Genomic DNA, 14,523 nt, shown 5'->3' with positions numbered 1-14,523 from the left:
TTGATTATGTTGTGATTGCTGCAGTATAAGAAAGCCAACTATTTGCGTTCTTTCTCGGCATGTTAGTTATGTTTTATGACCGCCGGGAAAGATAAGTACTGGAACAAGTACATCTGTAATTCATAAGCAGTAACGTGACAGGAATGGCTATTTCCGTAGGAATTACGTCACTTTCTCAGAAAAACCCGGTCTTCTGAGAAACTGTCTCGGTCGCTATATTTTTTTTTTCTTTAACTCAATGTCTTCATGGCGTCTCTGCGGGATCTCTCTGCCAGAGAAAAGCTAAAAAACAGTAAAGCTGAAACATTGATTCTCTGATCATCAAGACCAAACTGTTACGGCTTCAAGATCCTAATGACGAGCAAGGTAGGACTGACGGTTTCTGAACATGGAAGGTTGGCTGTCGTCAAGCGAAGTGAAGGACGGATTGAATTGTTCCGCAGTTCAAGAAATGTTGATAATTCAAGTCATCAAAATCAAACAATTACTGAAGATCTCATAAGTCCTTACGATATCTGCTTCGCACCAAACAACCACCTTGTTGTGACGGACATTGGTGATAAGACTTTTAAGGTATTTAACTTTGAGGGATCACCTGAATTGGTTAGCAAATTCAGCTGCCTGATGCGAATCAGAGATGGACATACTTTTATAGAAAATTGTGAAAACATATTGACTTTTAAAGGCCACTCGGTACTAGTACCTCAAAATATAGTCGCCGGACCGATTACTTCATCGCAACTTTTTGTTGTATTCGAAAATCTTATTTTTGTCATCACAATGGACTGGAATACAGTGGAGATTCTTGACTTTCAGCCGCTATCTTTCTCACAAGATTGGCCCCGTGTTCAGATGAAAGCGCGTACAGAATGTGACAAGAATAGTCTTGTTCACGACCACAGTGAGAATCATAAACTTGGAGGACGTAATCCCTTGGCAATCACTAAAGCTCAGTTCTGCGCCATGTTCTACCACGTTACGCAGAGAAGAAGAGGTAACATAAATTACAAATGTCTTGAAAGTTCGCGATGCCGCGTTGGTAAAATGTCGAGGCAAGCCAATCCGAGATTTGATTATGCCGCCTCCGTAGTCATCTATGTTCGCTTGACCGACCAAACAGGAAGATTGATTTTTCATGCTAGATATGGAAATTGCTCTGAAGGCAAACGCCGCAACACAACTCATGCGGAGTACTTTATGCTGATGGACGAGGAGTTTAAAGAAGCTGTGCTATCGCTTCAAGATCAGAAAGGGGGCAGCGTTACTATGTTCATGAACAAACAACCTTGCTATAGATCAACTAAACACCATGACAATATGCCTGGCCTCACAAAAAAACAATGCGCACAGGACTTAGTGGAATTCTATAACTTGCACTGTTCATCTTATGGTGTCAGCTTCACTATATATCTCTGTCAGTTGTACAAAGTTGACTTGGCACCGACGCCGCAGTTTGAGGAAGATATCACAAACGGCTTAGAGGGAATGCGCAAGATGATTACTACCGGCATCGAGTTAAAGGCAATGACTAAGGAAAGCTGGCAGCAACTTGCTGAATACGCCTGTATGGAACTACCTTTTTATGAAGGAGGAGAGCGACAAAAGCTGGATAGACACATCAGAAAATTTCTCGTCGATTGCACGCACAACCCCTTACCAACACAGGATATTAAACCAAAGAATAGCCGACACAGGGCCAGAATCAAACAGAGAAGAAAGAGATAGACACTGAAGGTCATTTATAAGCTAAGATAGAATGATGGAGATACATTTGCTTTTCAGAGAAAAAGCTCAGATCAAAGTGGAGCTCGTGAAGTTATATTCACCCTCCTCCACCTAGAAAATCGAAATCCTAATGGGGAACAATTAAGAATATTTAAGGAACAGTAGGCGGATTTTACAAGTGTACGTTTGAGTTATTCAAAATCCCTCTGAGTCAAAAAAAAAAAGATTGAGTGACTGATTTACAGAATTTAGTCTGAAGAGGGATTCCGAAGGTTTTCAACTACGTGTAAATACACGATAAAATTGCAAAATAAATTCATGAAACTCATCGTGATTTCAGTTTGCTTTTGTCCGTCTAAATACTTGTCGATAGCTCTGTTGTTACCAAAACAGCTAGAAAACATTATTTCGAAGCCACAAGAGGTTGCCTAGAAGTCACACTAAACTCATCTCACTCCTTGCCCTTATTAGCCTGAGAAACAATCAACCGGTTACTCTGAGCAATCTCACCTTCTCAGCGGATTCTGTCGGATGAACCGTTAAAGATATTCCAATGTTGCGTTTTATCCGCCAATTTTTTCAGTGATTCGTGCTTTGAATTGCGCTAAGTAACGGAAAGGACGATCGCTCGCAAAATCAGCCATGGTACAAAGGTTTTAAAAAATATTGTAATTTTAAGGACTTTTTTAAAAGATTGTACAAATTTTTTTTCTATTGATCTCCAACATGTAGAACCTAGTGGATTCTTACCTAAACAAGTTTTCCTGAATTGTCTTAGAGCAAGCGAATTTACCTGAGAAGTACTTTCATGAGACTTCTTTTGACATGTAATCTGCGCAGAACATTTTCTCGCGTTTTCGTTGAGACTCTGGGAACTATGGATATTAATGACGCTGTAAGACTGGTGAGGAGTTCAACATGGCGGACATCGAGGACGAAGTTGAGGTAAATTGAAATTTATCGATATTTCCACCTCACCATTAACCTCAATGTGAATTATGGACAACTTCTATACTTTACCTAGTCAGTTGGAATTTTTATAGTGTCAGTACTCTCGAATTTGATTACTCCCATGTCCATACATTCGAATCCTTGTTGCTTTCCCTTCCAATCGATTTCTTTCTCACTGTAGTGGTGTCAGAATACGTGGCAACGATCATAAGTATACAGATAATACAGAGCCATTTATACTTGTAAGGAAATAATAAGACTGTAATAATTTTGGATATGTGGTGGAATCTTTTACTCTGTTTTTATTTTATTTTTTTAGGAGGAATCTGAATCAGTCCAAGCAGAAGCAGGAGGCAAAAGAAAAAGACTGTTTCATAAAGAATGTAAGGCATTTACGAAATGGACTGATCAACAAAATGAGTGATAAAGTGGACTGATTAACTACATGTAAAACCTGGTATCAAAAACCGTCTAATTTTCAGCAACACACGCTTCCTTCAAAACTGAAGTAAAACCCAGAACGTGTGTATAGGTTTCCAATCGAGTCAAGTTCGCTCGTTTCGCTCAGAGGTTGTTTGCCCGGTTTATCAAATAAATAAATAAATATAAATCCGAAATAAACTGAAGTATTGGTAACACACACCACTTTTTCCATAATTTGTCCATTAGATTGCTGGTGTTGTCAACTAGTAAGATACAAGCATACTGTTCTTGAATAAAGAATACAAATTGCAGTCTTTTATTTTAGTCATTTATGGCGAAAACAAAAGATTGCACAAGGGATTATGGATTACACTAACATGGGGCTGTTCAGAAATCTTACCTGTCAACCTAATTGATTGCATGCAAATTGTGATAAAAAAAGGATTGGGAATAACCTAACAGAAATGAGGTTTCTATATGCAACTGACACATTCATAAAGAAAGATGTTTTTTGTCTTGTCACAAGCATGGGACAAAGGAAATATTCTGAGTCCCCATGAGGTTCGATTCCTCATGGGGACTCAGAACATTTTCTTTATCTCATGCTTGTGACCAGATGAAAAACATCTTTCTTTATTTCTTTACCAAGCTCAAACTTACCATCTCTCTTATTCCTATCTACTGACACATTCATTATTTACAGAGTAGAATACTACATGTTTTGATGGTTGTAATGCAGTTTTCTTCATAGCCATTGCTAAGGCTCACTGAGCATTGGTGCAACAAGCCCAAATTATGTCTTTTGTTTCTTCTTTTTTCTTGAAGTGAGATGTATGATGTTTGGTTTTGGTGATGATCAAGTGCCATTCACAGAATCTGTAGATTTACTTGAGGATCTTGTTGTGGAATACATCACAGAAATGGTTAGATGTTTTATGATATAAAATTAATTAATTTATGCCATAATGTAAAAGAGTCCTTCATGCTAGTGGATTGTCAGATAGCTTCACGGTCAACACTGGGGTCAAGCAAGGTTGTTTGATGGCACCGTTTTTGTTTCTACTTGCTATGGACTGGATCATGAAGGAAACAACTAGAGAACAGCGAAATGGGATCCAGTGGAACTTATTGGAGCAACTTGAAGATCTAGAGTTTGCTGATGATATCGCCCTGGTGTCAAGTAACAACCAACAAATGCAGGACAAAACAGCACGGCTAACAGCTAATTCCATCAAGTTAGGACTGCATCCGAATGTGAATAAGACCAAGGTTATGAAGGTCAACTGCACCAACAACAGACCAGTTAAAGTGAGGGATACCATCTTGGAGGAAGTAACATCTTTTGTCTACCTAGGCAGTGTAGTCAGCATTGATGGAGGTTCCGATGAAGATATCAAGGTCAGGATAAACAAAGCCAGAGTAGCTTTCAATACGCTGAGGAAAGTGTGGTCCTCCCATGTCATCTCACGGAGAACCAAATTTAGAATTTTTAACACCAATGTCAAAGCAGTCCTCCTCTATGGCTCAGAAACGTGGAGAACAACTAAGCAAACGTCCCAGAAATTGCAGACCTTCGTCAATAAGTGCCTTAGGCGAATTTTAAAAATCAGTTGGACTGACAGGGTAACGAACGAGATGCTGTGGGAATTAGCAGGCGAGGAACCAATCATAACTCAGATCTAAAAGAGAAAGTGGAGATGGATAGGTCACATCCTAAGGAAACCGGCTAACAACATCACTCGGCAGGCATTACGTTGGAACCCCCAGGGCAAGAGAAAGATGGGTCATCCCAGGAACTCCTGGAGAAGAGGTGTAGAGTCCCAAATGAGAAACTGGGGCCACACTTGGGCCACTTTAGGAAGATTTGCCCAGGACGGAACCCGATGGAGGACGGAAGTGGTTAATGGCCTATGCTCCAACCGGAGCTAAGGGAATATATATATAATGTAAAAGAAACCTGTATAGAAAGTAAAAATAATTTTCAAGTTTTGCAAGCTTTCTTACTCCAATAATGGTTTGAGATAAAACTATGATTTTTAGTTGAGTGAGATGTGGAAAAAGTTTATTGAAAGGGTTTTGACTGATTTTCTTCAATGGTGACCAAATCGTTAGAGCTGTGTGTTACCAACTGTCAAACAAGAAGGCCTGCCAAAAGAGGCCCAATGACATGTTGTTTCTGGAGATGGAGCCAATTGCCTGGGACAGCAACACAATTGTAAAAGTCAAAACTCGTTTTACCAAAAATCATAGTGATGTAAATTTTCTATAGTGGTTAAGTTTGAGGAAGGTTGGTTGTTAATAACATTGGGATCTAACATCTTCAATAATTTTCAATTATTTTTGTTAATATGCATACATTTCCTTTGGAATGGTTTTCCCCAAGTAATATTGTTGAATTGTTTCTTTTTGGTAGGATTTGATTGCCACCACCCCCCCCCCCCCCCCCACCCCCAAATTAAGTTCTCTGAGCCTCTTGTCCAGTTCCTGCCCAAAGTGACCAGGAGTATGGCAATGTTCCACCTGAATAAGATGCCAGTGTATCACAAGCAACCACCTTCCCCCAGCAATTTATTAATTTTCATCAGTAAGTTTTAGTATAACTACTCTTTACACGAGAAGTTTATATTGTTTTTCAGACACTTAAGGCCATGGAAGTTGGTAAAAGGGGAAAGGTGCATGTGGAGGATATTGTCTTTTTGATCAGAAAGGATCCCAAGAAATATGCCAGAGTCAAGGTAAGGAATTGGAAATGCATATATGTGAACCCTTATTTGCTGCATCTCCTTTCAGTGAGAGACAGAAGTTGTGAGTCAGAAAAGCAGAGAAGAATTTGTGAACACTTGTGAATTCTCCAAGCTCTGTTTCTAAATGGTATAGCAGAACACAACATTGCCCATTAAGGGATACAGGCTTTGGTTTCTAATTACAATAACTTTATAGTGCCTTTGAATTTGTGAACTTGGTTTGATGGAGGAACACTTGCACCCCAGTGTTAGGGGTCTTTCATAAATGGTAGTTGCACACTACTCAAACCATTTAATTCAATTTGGGAAAATTTCTAGCAAGTCAGTGATAGTTGAACATTCAATTCATTGGGAGTTGTATCTCATCTTAAAAGCTGTTGTCTGCATCAGGCCCTCTGTAAGAACAGGCAAACAAAACATGATAAGAGTTTGGGAAAAAGTTTCTTTCTTTCCAGACCTTTGCAATTTATTCCTCCATCTACACCCAGTGAAAGCCTACTGCAGATTACCGCAGACTTGATTTTTTCGGTCAGTGCCACCAATTACTGAAGAGTTTGACTTTCTTTATGAACGTATTTAGGGGTGCATTATCCACTTTACTTGTGACATTTTTGCTATCCTTTCTCTAAGGACCTCTTGACAATGAATGAAGAACTGAAGAAAGCAAGAAAAGCCTTTGATGCTGAAAGTTATGGGGAAATGGTGTAAACCTTTGTGATGTGAAGTTTATAGATAAAATCATCATTTAACTGAATTGATGGACTTGGCAGTTAAATGTATTTTCATGTTTGGTTAAATGATTAATGCCTGCTGGAAAACATGTGTTCATGTTCTGAGTTCTATTAGCCCATAACCAGTCCCTCTTTCTTGAGGTAATCTGCTGGGTGAGTCAAGCATGAAATCTGCAGTAAAGAGTCCAATTGGAATGAAACACAAGTCCACTCCATTTGTTTTGCAATGTGTCAAGAACTGCATGAGGAAAATTCTTTCTCAAGTTAAGATGTTTGATTTCTAGCAAAACTGAACTACCTCATTTTAACCCTTGCATGTAGAACAGTCCTACACAGAAATTTTCTCTGAATGGTCTGCAATTAGGCTATGCAAGATTGACTTGGAGTAGTTTTCAGACCTACCAAATTCCATCCCTTTCCTTACATTGTAGTGACCATCAATACCCACAACAGAATTAAGGGAATAGCAGTACACATAGTTAATGGAGCCAGTTGTTATCCTATTTTATTTTAAAAAGTTTCTGCAAGTTGTACAGTTATTGAGCTCAGGTCATGTGATTTAGAGTTCAGTAAGTCATTTTTACGTACACTGTAAAATACTTTTAATATTCAAAACAATAAAATTAATATATAAGTGTACAAGGTTTAAATATTTAGAGTTTCCTTTTATAAAAGTATCTTGATTTTATTATTTTCTTCTCTTCCTCTGCTACTTCAAACTATCTTTTCTGTCTTTTTTGCCGAGACGAACAACTTCACTTGCGTTGATTCTTCTCCACAATTTTCTGATGAAAAGACATAAATTCACCATATTATTTCGTGACTAGATGAGTTAATTTGGAGTGGAAAACATAATGTGACAACAGTTTCATAAATGTATCCATCCATATGTCCTTGGGGTTTAAAATATTTTTCATTTTTGGGTACCATATTTTGATGCTGCTGCATTTATTAACCTTTTTTTTCTGTGATATAAAATAATTTTCTGGAGTCACCAAACACAACTAATACGGTGAATCATTTGTAGTCACTAGGTAAACCATGTTTAAATTCCAATGTCCTGCTTTTCACGTAAATTTACTTAAGCCCTTCACTTCCAAGATCTCCTTCCAGCAATTCTTCTTACTATCTGCCATACAATTCTTGTGATGTCAGTTTGGGGAATTTGGTATTGGATCAATCGCCAACTCTCTAAATGATATTTTCGTTATTCTTATTACTTTTCTGCTTGATATTGTATTGATAATTTAAGGAGAAATTCTGTCTTGGTCACTCGTGGGAATTGAACAGTTAAAGATAATGCTTAATTTCTTTCTTATTATTACAGAAACAAAAGCACATACCTGGCATCTTTTTCTTGAACTTTTGACCTATCTAGCATTGACTGCAGTTCTTCCTCAAGCTCCTAACAATAAAAAACAAGAAAACAGAACTAGTCAACCCATTCTTGTCTTTCATTTTACGAGTGGATGACTTGGAGATGGACAGGGAAATGTAGGAAAAACAATAATCTTCACCCCTGTGCCCTTCTAGACATAGAGATTGATAGTTTGAAGCCCATCACCTTCCCTTTGAAAATCTTTGTGGTTATCCTAACAACAGAATATAATTTTAGTCTTCACAAAACTCACCCCAATTTTTTATATTTTCTGTAAGCTTTTATGACAGGAATACAGATATTTTCAACAAACCATCCATACTATTTTTCATTTAGTAAACTAAGGTCATTAAAATTTATAAGATAACCATTAGGATTAACTATCAATTCTAAAAGTAAAAAAGATGTGAGTTTTACTTGACTGTTCATACCTTGATTGTTTGCTCCAGAAATTCATTCTGCTTGAGTAATTTCTGTATGTCAACCTACAAACAAAGCCATGTAAAATTTGAAATTCTACTGCTTAAACAAATCAGAGAATAACATTTGGTTGTGTAACAATCTACGAGTAGAATTTTCAATAGATGGTCAAGGTATCTCACCTCAGTTTCCTTAATGCACTGTTCCAGATGTTGACAGACAGTGATGGGTATGCAATACTCTTTCTGATGTCTCTTAATGTCGTCAATACAGTCCAACTGGGACAAAATCTGATATAATTGTGATGTAAATACAAAAAGACAACAGTCAAATTGTTTACCATTTTTCTTCACAATCTCCTTTAATTTAGTGCTGGTATTTTTCTTTACTGTTAGCTACATAATTGCAGAGAATTTGGAGTTTGGAGAATTTAGAATTGGATCAACTACCAATCACTTAATTGATATTTGTTAACTAAATATTCTCATTAGTTGTCAGCTTGATATTGCATTCAGTTTGATACTGAAAGGAGTTAATTCTTTCTTGGTCACTCATGAGAGTTTAAGGGTTGTAATGCTAAAATATTGTGACCATCTTTCAAGGTATTGGCAAAACATCCACTCTCAAGTCAACTCAAACTTTCTTGTTATATTTTCATGTTATCTTTATATCATTTAATAATTATCTATAATCATCTGGCCTGGGAATAGGCTTTTTGTTAAAAAAAAAAAAAAAAAAAAAGCAAACCTGTGCATGTAAATCTTCTACTTGTTCTTCAAGGTCTTTGGGAACTTCTTCAATATGGACTGACACTTTGGCTTGAGGTTCTGGTGCAACAGAAAACGTAAATAAACACAAAAATGAAACAAAAAACATGTCATATCTCATCATTGGCCCTTTTAATGCATTGTAGCCTAATATAATAAATAATTTTAGTGTAAAATGATTCCAAACCATTCTGATTTATCTTTTCTTAATGTTTAGGTACCATGGACATTTACTTGGAACAAAGCAATAACCAAACTAATGAACCCTTTAACTCCAAGAAGTGACTGACATGTAACCTCTCCCTATAATATCCAAAAATTTTTTAAAGAAACAGTTAAAGAGAACACTCAAACTAATTGGGTAGAAGTTGTTACCTTGATCCAACACCAAATTTTCATAACTTAATTATAAGGAAATGTGAAGCAGCTAGAAGGGAGAATTAACAATCAGATCTTGGGAGTTAAAGGGCTAAATATTATTTTTACCTGAATTCTCTAACAATGCCTTAAAGCAGTGCATAAGGCCTCCAAATCTAATATTACTGTTTCTTGAGAGTAATTATCTCTGAACAATGCAGAGTGAAGAAAGAAAATTAAATTGTAAAAAGTAGTTTTAACACTGTTGAGAACTAACCAACTGTAACAGCTTTCAAATCTTCAGCAGCTTTTTGCTCCTCTTCTCTCAAAAGTTTGGCCAAGCTGTTGAAAAAGTGTACATAGTTTTTAATAAGAGTAGAATAGATTTTACGATAACTTCAGCCTTCAAAAACTTATTATTGCATGAGTTGAAGCATAATTTTATAGTAAGTAGGTAGTTTGTAATTCAGATAACAGCTTAAAAGTAGCCATAGTTCTATAATCAGGAAATAGCTTCAAAGAAAAACTTGATTGACAATTTACAGATCTAGCTTTGAGAATGAAGAAAGGAGGTAAATTTCTAAAGAAACTGAGGTGCTGCATCAGTGGGAGAGTATAGCAAGGTAATTTGGTATTATCAACTGAGTTGATAATGTAAATTGGCCTCTGTTAAGAGTTTCAAAGCTGACATTTTGAGCATTAACCCTGTGTCATTTGCTCTGATGAAGGGCTAACACTCAAAATGTCAGCTTTATAACTCTTCACAGTGGCCAATTTCCATCATCAACTCAGTTGATAATAGTTTTGAGAATAACTGACTAAAATGTTGTCATTGTAGAGAGATTTACAACCTTGCATTCTCTTCCAGGAGGTGCCTTGCTTCTCTTTCCAGAGTTTCAACTCTTTTCTCTTCAGCTTTTAGTTTGTCTGAGGTGGATGCATTTTCTGAGAAGCTGTTAATGTGATGATAAAGCACTTTGTGTTGGGACGGCTTTTGTGTGTCTAACAAATATGTCAAGTAACTGTCATACTCATCCTGTGAAGTAAAATAATTAATTATACCTATCAAATTCAATGATCAGTTCTCAGTTTCAACTACTCTTGTGTTATCTTACTGGATGCTTGAACAGTTCAATTTTGAGCCATCAAAATAGCAACAACAAGCATTAATCTCTTTTTGCCTGAGTAAAGTACCAAACATTGAGTCTCATGCAATCTGGATTTGACTCATCCGTGTAAATGGTCATTGGTCTCACTCTAGAGTGTGACACCAGTATTGATGCCACCTTGTTGTGACATGCACCCAACAAGCTTTCATTCTTTAAGTTTTAAGGTTCTCTGATGGCTAGCTCAAAGGTCATTTAGAATTCAAACAAGACAGGTCAAATCTTTTTCTCTGCCTCATTGAATGAAAAGGATGGAATGGCAACCCAAGGCTGGCTTGTCAGTTATGGCAATTTGCCAGTCAGTGTCATGGATGGTATCCTGTCATGCAAGTGCTGCTCCACACAAAAAAATCCTAGACACCAAAGCTCCACTTGAGGCACTTGCTGGCAAACCCCTTCAACTCTTAAGATCTGATTGTTAATTCTCCACTCTAGCTGCTGTCCATTTCCTCATAAATTAGTTGTGAGAAGTTGACGTTAGATCAAGATTATGTTTTTGCTGAATAATGCATGGATATTAAAAGATGAAGTTACATGTTTATCACTTCTGGAAGTTAAAGGGTTACAATTTTTTGCTTAAATCAATTGCTTCAAGATATAGATGCTACATCAAGAGCTTTGCAGCTACTTTGTGAAGCTCATAATATACCAAATTCAGATTAGTTACAAGTCATACTCCAAAACTCTAAGTAAACTCACTTTGATTCTTTGTAGAAGAGGACCAAATGTCTTAGATTCTGCAATAATCTCAGCCAAACATCTATCATAAATCTGCAGTCTATGAAAGTTTGGTCCTTTCTGACTTGAGGTTTCCAAAGAAGCCAGTTGCTTAAACGGCAAAGAAAATACAGCTTTGAAATCATATTTTGTGCACTATTTTTAGTTTAGCCCTTTAAGGGCTTACTAAGTTAGTAAGCTCTGAGCATAGTGTACAGCTGTGTGGATGACAACAAACCCAAATATTGCATAGGGAGAGATCATTGTCAACATCAGTACAGCAAATAATGAAGAAACCTGGGAAAGTCTGGGAAACATATGAAGACAAGTGACTGCTCCATGATGTTGAGTGTTTAACAAATTGCCAAAGTGTGTGATGCACAAAATGGTTTTCCAAAACTATTGTCTCTATAACAGTTTTATCTCCCAAAAAAGTGGAACAGATTCACAATGGTTGATTTTGTGAGTACAATAACGGGATAAAAGTAAGTTGTTACCTCAGCATTCAGCCTGATTTGTTCCAACCTATAAATAACTCCAAGCATAGGCAAACAAATCTGAATAAATACCTTTGCCAGCCTATGCTCCAAATTTCGAACACTCCTTTCTCCCGTGAGTACACCTCGATCATGAGCATCTCCTAGGTTCATGACCTTGTCACCAAATTTCTTAAAGCTTTCAAACTGGTCTGCCTTGGTAGGATAGCTCAAATAAGTCTTCACAAATGTGTGGTGCTGGCAATCTGGTTTTGATTTTTCTCCAGAGCTTTCTAAAGGTTAAGATATCAAAAGAGTGGACATTCGTTATTAACTCTTATCTCCGAGGCTTAGTCTGTAAGATGATTAAATCGAGTATGAGACTGACATCCATTCAACTGTTAATACTGTTTGTAATTGTTTAAAGTTTCTGAAGAAAAAGGCAACTTAGGGAGGATGCTTCTCCTCCAGGTTAGGAAACTAGTTTATCAAAGATTACCTTCCCCCAAACATTTTATTAGGTTCCCTTGACAGTTTTCTGTCACCCATTAATACCTTTAAATGAGTGGTAGAGCCTGGAGAGAGACTGGAATTCTTGCCAGAAGTACCATGACCATGCTTCACTACACTTAAAGGCAGGGCTTAATACCCAAGCCTTTCAGTTCAGAATTCAGAGGGTCAATTACATGCAGCAGGTCCCTATATCCACTGAAGATTTAGCACAAAATTCAACTTCCTTTCATCTTTCACTGATAGAAGACAAAGGTTTTAACATTTCTCTCAAATTTAGACAATAAAGTTTGTGGAGTTGCGGGATTGGACAATTTCCAAGTAAGATATAAACTGTAACCTAGTCAACCAAATCAAACCTAAGGGTGGACATTTTAGGGTGTTCTGAATTGAAAAAAGGATAATTGTAAATGATCCTTAAGCATTGTACAGATAGTGTTCTTATAAAAATCATCTGTTATTCCTACCTTTCTTTTTCATTACAGGGATCATTATCTCAGGCAGATGCAATTCCTCTACATATGTTTTGTCTTTGGTAGGTTTGTCTGATGTTCCCTCTTTTCTCCCAACTGTTTCATCAAAATCTTCTGCTAAATCTGGTCCTGATTCTGATTCTGTTGAGCAATAAAAAATAAAACATCAAAATAAATACAGCAAACCAATCATACTTAAAAAATTAATTCTAACGTTGAAAATAATGTCATAGTTGGGGTGGTACACTTGTTCTTTTTGTTGTCTACCATTTTGTACAAAATACTATTTAAAATCTGAGGAAAAAAAGCATTTCTTGTTATATGTGAAATTAATTCAGAGCCCATTTGGTAAAGAGGAGTATATTTAATTTCAAGTCCAGAAGTATTATAACACACAAATACAAACGGAATTAATAGAAACCATTAACCCAATAACTCACAGAAGTGATTAACATGCAACCTCTTCATTTAATATCCATACATTATCCTGCAAACAGGTAATGAGAATACCCAAATTTATCAGCTAGAAGTTGTTACTTTGATCTAGTACCAAATTCTCATAACTAATTTACAAGGAAATGAGTAGCAGCTAGAGGGGAGAATTAACAATCACATCTTGGGAGTAAAGGGGTTAAATGTCTTAATCGCTATGACCCAGCCCTTAGACCTGTCTACTAGTGCAGAATAACTTCCTGGATTTTCACTTCACTGCAGAATAAAATTAATATCTACAAGACTGCTGGTAATACTCACTGTTAAGTGCAATATTTCTGATTGGCCCCAGGCTAAACTCGACCAGGCGATCTGCCATTGTCTTGTGTCTGAGTTCCGTAGAACTTAATTCACCTCTTCTCACTGGGAGATCAACAAGCTTGCTGGGAGACTTAAGTCTGCAATTTAAAATAATAAAGTTTATCATTAATGAGAAATTAGGATCAATGACTAAAACTTAACATAAATTTATATAACTCCTACTATTCTGGCCTGAATCTTTGGACAAATAGCTTTTTCAGATTTTTTGCCTACGGACTCCTGCCTCCTGCCTCCTTAACTTTAACCCTTTCACTTCCAAGTGTGACAAATTACAGAGAGGAACTCTTAATTCTCACGATATCACTTCAATAATATATTTTCAAGGAGAAAGCTAAAATTGATGAGAAGAAAGTCAGAGAAACATCAACTAGAGGAAATGTAATGTCTTATCATCAAATTCCAAGAGTTAAGAATCGAAAAAATGTATGACAGTGTGAAGGGTTACCACGTAGATCTTAATGAATACTTGTACTTCAAATTTTCTGCAAAAACATGACAGTTCAGGGCAAGTTGAGGATCCATATGTAATGAAAAAAATGAAAGCCAAATTTACACGGAACTTTCAACAAAGAGTTATTTCGTGAGTGTCAATCAGTGAAATGTTCTTTCGCAATATTTTTTATCGTAAAAATTCCTTCTCAGCTTAACTCACCTTACTGGAGGTTTATCTGAACTCTCCCATTTGGCGTGGCGTTGGTGTTGAGGTTTCAAGAGCTTACTAGAGTTCAGGTGACCACTTGTATATGTTTTAATATCTTTTCTGTGTACTTCGTAAACAGTTTCGAGCAAATTTTTTAGAGAAGAACTTTTGCGCTTCTCGTCCGCCATGTTTGTTATTGGTTTCGTCTCCAAGGAAGGATTCGCCCCAGATC

The 14,523-nt window shown here is 36.8% G+C and overlaps 3 protein-coding genes across 3 annotated transcripts; 2 read left to right on the top strand and 1 right to left on the bottom strand.

Annotated features, from left to right (window-relative positions):
* Positions 1-354: 354 nt before the first annotated feature.
* On the top strand, positions 355-2,053 carry LOC113672158 (uncharacterized). The gene has a single exon (XM_027188436.2). The coding sequence runs from the start codon at positions 355-357 to the stop codon at positions 1,723-1,725; it is 1,371 nt and encodes a 456-aa protein (XP_027044237.2). The 3' UTR covers positions 1,726-2,053.
* LOC113672159 (transcription initiation factor TFIID subunit 13) lies at positions 2,053-7,224 on the top strand. The gene is made up of 5 exons (XM_027188437.2): positions 2,053-2,670; positions 2,996-3,059; positions 3,925-4,022; positions 5,736-5,834; positions 6,474-7,224. Exons 1-5 carry the CDS (start codon positions 2,644-2,646, stop codon positions 6,549-6,551), a joined length of 366 nt encoding a protein of 121 aa, XP_027044238.1. The 5' UTR covers positions 2,053-2,643; the 3' UTR covers positions 6,552-7,224.
* On the bottom strand, positions 7,054-14,515 carry LOC113672157 (uncharacterized protein C6orf118). The gene is made up of 12 exons (XM_027188435.2): positions 14,304-14,515; positions 13,592-13,728; positions 12,833-12,979; positions 11,949-12,148; positions 11,362-11,490; positions 10,348-10,532; positions 9,774-9,838; positions 9,120-9,199; positions 8,555-8,662; positions 8,384-8,437; positions 7,918-7,979; positions 7,054-7,359 (listed from the first exon to the last, which is right to left on the bottom strand). The coding sequence occupies exons 1-12, from the start codon at positions 14,477-14,479 to the stop codon at positions 7,284-7,286; spliced, it is 1,419 nt and encodes a 472-aa protein (XP_027044236.2). The 5' UTR covers positions 14,480-14,515; the 3' UTR covers positions 7,054-7,283.
* Between the last annotated feature and the right edge of the window lie 8 nt (positions 14,516-14,523).

This window comes from Pocillopora damicornis, chromosome 8, assembly GCF_964200805.1.
Source record: "Pocillopora damicornis chromosome 8, jaPocDami1.2, whole genome shotgun sequence".
Classification (NCBI taxonomy): domain Eukaryota; kingdom Metazoa; phylum Cnidaria; class Anthozoa; order Scleractinia; family Pocilloporidae; genus Pocillopora; species Pocillopora damicornis.
Note: the sequence above shows the minus strand (reverse complement) of the source record. Positions and strands in the feature narration are given on the sequence as shown.

Bases quoted from the DNA above. Each gene is read 5' to 3' on its own strand.
- LOC113672159 (XM_027188437.2), top strand. From the start codon at position 2,644: ATGGCGGACATCGAGGACGAAGTTGAG. The intron at 2,671-2,995 runs GTAAATTGAAAT...TTATTTTTTTAG, and splicing joins ACATCGAGGACGAAGTTGAG to GAGGAATCTGAATCAGTCCA. The intron at 4,023-5,735 runs GTTAGATGTTTT...ATTGTTTTTCAG, and splicing joins TGGAATACATCACAGAAATG to ACACTTAAGGCCATGGAAGT.
- LOC113672157 (XM_027188435.2), bottom strand. From the start codon at position 14,479: ATGGCGGACGAGAAGCGCAAAAGTTCTTCTCTAAAAAATTTGCTCGAA. The intron at 13,729-14,303 runs GTGAGTTAAGCT...TTTAAATTGCAG, and splicing joins TCAGATAAACCTCCAGTAAG to ACTTAAGTCTCCCAGCAAGC. The intron at 7,360-7,917 runs GTATGTGCTTTT...TCTTTTCATCAG, and splicing joins GTTCAAGAAAAAGATGCCAG to AAAATTGTGGAGAAGAATCA.
- LOC113672158 (XM_027188436.2), top strand. From the start codon at position 355: ATGACGAGCAAGGTAGGACTGACGGTTTCTGAACATGGAAGGTTGGCT.